Source organism: Penaeus vannamei, chromosome 1 (genome assembly GCF_042767895.1).
Source record: "Penaeus vannamei isolate JL-2024 chromosome 1, ASM4276789v1, whole genome shotgun sequence".
Classification (NCBI taxonomy): Eukaryota; Metazoa; Arthropoda; class Malacostraca; order Decapoda; family Penaeidae; genus Penaeus; species Penaeus vannamei.
The window spans coordinates 34,624,879-34,630,246 of NC_091549.1; the positions used below are offsets into that span (position 1 = coordinate 34,624,879).

Below are 5,368 nucleotides of genomic sequence, written 5' to 3' on the forward strand. Positions count from 1 at the left end.
CGAAGGAGGATGAGATTTAATATGGCCTTTTAAGTATGCATGATTTATCTATAAGCTAAATGAAGGCTAATGATATCATTGTCCCTTCAGTTGGACATTTCACGGTGCGTGGTTCCCGAGCCCTCCATAGGCGCCGTCCCGGGCGTGGATGGAACTGATCACCAGCTCCTCCTGTGCCCGCCACACATGGTAGCGGCAGCCATTTACTGGAATTCCAACTTGCCGAACGTTATCTGCTGCCTCCTCTACTGAAAGTTTACCTGCCGACTTGAGAGCTCAATTCAGATGCTGGATTTTCAATTATTCTTTTTACTAATGAATTTTCACCTATTCTCTGCTGTATTTCTGCGTTTACCGTCTACCACTTCTACTGAATCTTGTTTTCCTTACCGAACTATACGCCAAAGACCATAGCTATTGAAAAGGTCTTCTTACCACCGATAACTATAGGATGGCTTTCGGGACAGTATCATTACTTTGGCTATGATTACCCCTGTAAAGAAACAAAATGGTATATTTTTTATGCAACATTTTAATTTATTTTCGAATGTATGGAAAATAACATTTGAAGCAAAATATGCTTATTACTGCCCTATCTAAACGGCTATTCATCCATGTAATTTCATTGTTTCTAGATTATCTTAATATCTTAATATCGATAAATGCGCTTTCTCCATGTTTAGGTGTCTATATATTTTCCGGCTTATATATGAATAATAATAACTGACGAGATATAACCCAAATATTTAAATGTGTTTGTATATATATATATATATATATATATATATATATATATATATATACATTTATATATATACATATATATATATATATATATACATTTATATATATACATATATATATATATGTATATATACACATATGTAAGGTGGTCTTGGATGCTGCATCTCATCCTCTCCGCTCTCCCGCTCTGACTGCCGTGTTGGAGGATTGTCTGTTATGTGTCTCACCTTGGTTTTGGGTTGTTTTTCTCGTTTTTATTGACTTTCATTGTTTTATTTTAGTTTCCCCTTTTTATTAAGTGTTTTCTCTGAGCATTTTTATTTATGATTTAATAACGAGACATTTTTATGACCCTTTTATCATCAGCTTTTATTTATTTTAGTTTTTATAACATTCAGTAAAGTTTTAAGGTCTCGTTTTTACTTAGTTTTCATTTTAAGTTGTAGGGGAAGCCTTTTTACATACAGTGTTTATTCGTTCTTTTTAGTTATTGTATTTCTTGTTCGTGTGATTTCTATTTTAAACTTTTAGTTTTATTTTTGCTCATTTTTATGCACAGTTTTAGCTTATTTATTACGAGAATATATTTTGTAAAAGTGTTTGGCTTCTGACGTACCAGGGCATTGAAAAAGTAAACAATAAAGAGTACGAGTCGAGACGTCAACGATTGTGATTCGTTACCCTCCGAAGCTTTAAACCACCGGCAGTGTCGCCATATTTGTTGAACCGAACACAGAGACGATCACGGAAGAATATAAGTACTGAGATCCTGATATTCTTTACATGGGATCTTGACGTGATCTTAAGAACATTTTTATTTAATAATTTGAACATCCTTTTATTTATTTATTTATTTTTAAATGAACTTGGCTGGTTTGTTTCTCTGTTTTATTTGTAACTTTTAACATTTCAAAGTAGGAAGTCTGAGTGATCTTTTAGTTTTAGTTTTCCAGTTTCGGTGTCACCAGGGATGGATTTGCCCGAAAAATCAGCTGTTCTGCGTAAACAGACGACACGCCCACCTAGTCACGTGACCATACGAAAGAAATTTCGGAATGCTTTTTTCTTGCATTTCTATGCTTTAATGATAACTGGATATTTTTAATGTTTTGTATTTTTACCCTTCTATATAAATACTTGAAGCAAATATTAACACGTTTTGGATTTTATTACTGAGATTTGAATGTCAGTTTTACGCGGCATACCCTACCCAGCGTTCCGAAACTTGCCTTAACATAGCCGGTTATCTGCGACACTCTACAGCATTCGAATAAGTGAGTATTCTCTTTCATAAAATCATTTAGTATTTCTTTTAAACTGCATTTGCTTATCCTCGAATAGTTTATACATTTTCCTATATCACGTTCTCTTTATATGGGTGTTTTATGGCAGACAAAGTTATTGAGATATCCCAATAACGACCATTCAAAGAAAACCGTACTTTTTTGTCAATGATAATAGTATAGATGAAGAGATAATACATTTAATAAGTACTTGTAATAAAACTAGTATTCTGACTGTGCTTCTGACATTTCCCTTGGAAAGTTTGTTTACATGTTTTATATAAATCATATGGCAATAAGAGAAATAAGTAAGACATATTATGCTATGATAACGCCTTTATGCTTATTCTGCTTATATTTCCAGATCATGCCGAGACACCGCTTCCAGGAGAGTTGGCTTTCCAATGCCTTCTTCAAGACTTGGCTGGCAAGAGTGCCAGACGACACCACCAGGGCATACTGCCAGGTAAAACATACTTATACACTGTAACTTACACAGCAAATAGCTTTCTTCCATATACAAACACATACATGTACACGCACAAACGTGCATACATACACACACGCACACACACACGTACACACACACGTACACACACACACACACACACACACACACACACACACACACACACACACACACACACACACGTACACACACACACACACGTACACACACACACACACACGTACACACACACACACACTCGTATACACACACGCACACACATACACACACTCGCACGCACGCACATGCGTGCATATACACACGCACATGCGTGCATATACACACGCACATGCGTGCATATACACACGCACATGCGTGCATATACACACGCACATGCGTGCATATACACACGCACATGCATATGCGCATGCACATACACAGGCATACACGTGAATACATACATATATGGGTACATGTATATGTACCAAAACAATCTTTTAATTTCAGTCTTTGTGTCTTCCATTAGGTCTGCCATAAGCACTTGATGGTCGATATCACCGGCCTCAAGTACCATAGGTCGTCGAGGCAGCATGTGTCCCTGGAGGAGAGGCAGCGGGCAACCAGCCGCAGGCAAGAGAGGGCCACCCCCGGGGAGCGCCCTGGCGCGGCTGAAGAGCAAAGGGGTTTTCCTAGTGCTGTGCAGCATGCAACGCTGCTCTTCATTTTGTTTTTAGCGGAGCACAACTTGCCGTTCAGGTAATATATACTCCAAATTAGTGTTGTGCAATATACAATGGAGAAATTTAATATATCAAATGCGTTTACCATAAAATATAGATATTTGGTACATACTGATTATTCTGTTTAAATGTTTATTTTTCCGTCTTTTCAGTCTTTGCGATGACCTCCTGGAGCTGAACCGGAAAATGTTCCCTGATTCAACCATCGCAGCCCAGGTGGCCCTCAAAAGAAAAAAATGTTCGCAGCAAACAAAAGTTTTAGGAGAATTTCTTGCCAAGCAATTGGCAAGAAAGTTACAACTTAATAAATTTAGCCTGATCATAGATGAGACGACCGACTGCACAGCTGATAAAGCATGTGCCTTAGTTGTCAAGTATTTCGACAAAGAGACCAATACAATTAAGACGTCCATGCTAGACATCATTAGCTTGTATGATGAGAATGATGGATCGTCAGGGGTGTCTTTATTCAACCTCATTACAAAAACCCTGAATACCTACCAGATCCCTCTCACGAATATGGTCGGATTTGCTGCTGATGGGGCATCAAACATCATGGGTGCTGTAAATTCTGTGAGCAGTAGACTAAAAGCGCACATGCCTGGCATCACCATCTTTAAGTGTGTGGCTCACAGCATACACTTGTGTAGCAGCGAAGCAGCGAAAACGCTTCCAAGGACCTGCGAAGAACTGGTCCGAAATGTTTACACCTTTTTCTGCCATAGCGCAAAAAGGAAATATGAATTCAAAGAATATCAGGTATTTTATGGGGTCAAGCCTCACAAAATATTGCATCCATGTGCAACAAGGTGGCTTTCCTTAGCACAAGCTGTAGAACAATTACTGGAACAGTGGCAGCCACTAAAGCTCTATTTTAATGGTATCAGGCTTGATGAAAAATTGTCATCAATTGACAGAATTTGTGAGGCCATGGATAATCAAGCCATTTACTGCTACCTGAAATTTTTAAATTATATGTTGCCACATCTGAACAGAGTGACTTTGGTGTTTCAGGCCAAAGGACCGACACTACACTTGGCCCATGACATTCTTCCAAATTCATATCTAAAGTTGCTGAATTATCTCTGCCAGCCAACAGCACTACAGAAAATGAAACTAAATGAAATAAACCCTGCAGACCAAACCATTCATCTACCAATAAATCAAATTTACCTAGGGGAGGATGTACACAGCCTCTTCCAAGCACCAAACTATAAAAGCCACAAGTTGGTTACGGAAATTAAAACCACCTGTAGAACCTTCCTAATAACCGTGTGCCAGCAAATAAGAAAACGGTTTGACTTAAACAATTCGTTATGGATAATGGCTACACCCTTACAGCCAAAGAATATCATGGATCCAAATCTCAGACCGACAGTTCCATCTTTGACCCAACTGGCTAAGGATGTCCCAAGAATAAACAATTATATGCAGGCGCTGGCTGACCAATGGCGAGATATTGCCTGGGAGACCTTCCCAGAGCAATATAGGAGTCCTCAGTGTGAGGTTGAAGATTTTTACATATATGTTTTAACTATCATGGATACTATGGGCAAACCAAAGTACGAATGCCTAGCGCATTTTGCCTTTGAAATTCTAGCGCTCCCAACATCGAACACAGATGTAGAAAGACTATTCTCTAAGTTCAGTCAAATAAAAAGAAAAGGAAGGTCAAACCTCAAGTTGGAGACTATAACTTCTCTTATTCATTTAAGTGAATATGCCAAAATGAATACATAACCATGCGAAGATATGGTTTCGCTTATGTGATTTGTTTTACTCTGGATGTCGTTATATATATTAATTTTATTTTGTTAATTCTTTCCAATGTAAATGTTTGTGGTGTAGGTTATATATTTGTTGAAATAAATCTAAAACGAATTTATATTTGTTTCATAGCATTTTACTGTGTATTATGATAGTTTCCTTAAGAATCATTCCTTATTCTCTCTGATTCTGTTCAAAGAAAATGGCCGAAAGGACGCTTCCGAAAAATTCCCATCCCTGGGTGTCACCAGACTCGGGTTTTATACTGTCGTATTTTTTTTTCTTTTAGGTTTAAGGGGTTTTAAGCCTTCAGCTCTGACGCCAGACTTACTGCTTTTGTCTTTGTTTTATGGTAAGGCCTTCAGCCAGGCTCTCCACTGTGGAAG

General features: G+C 38.0%; 1 protein-coding gene across 2 annotated transcripts; it reads left to right on the forward strand.

Annotated features, from left to right (window-relative positions):
* Positions 1-1,401: 1,401 nt before the first annotated feature.
* On the forward strand, positions 1,402-5,051 carry LOC113802816 (uncharacterized). Of its 2 annotated transcripts, XM_070120785.1 has the most exons (5): positions 1,402-1,502; positions 1,690-2,018; positions 2,392-2,493; positions 3,002-3,231; positions 3,368-5,051. In XM_070120785.1, the coding sequence occupies exons 3-5, from the start codon at positions 2,395-2,397 to the stop codon at positions 4,953-4,955; spliced, it is 1,917 nt and encodes a 638-aa protein (XP_069976886.1). In that variant the 5' UTR covers positions 1,402-1,502; positions 1,690-2,018; positions 2,392-2,394; the 3' UTR covers positions 4,956-5,051. The 2 variants fall into 2 exon arrangements, with proteins under 2 accessions (XP_069976886.1, XP_069976938.1); XM_070120837.1 differs by lacking the exon at positions 1,402-1,502 and having other exon boundaries at positions 1,525-2,018.
* Positions 5,052-5,368: the final 317 nt, after the last annotated feature.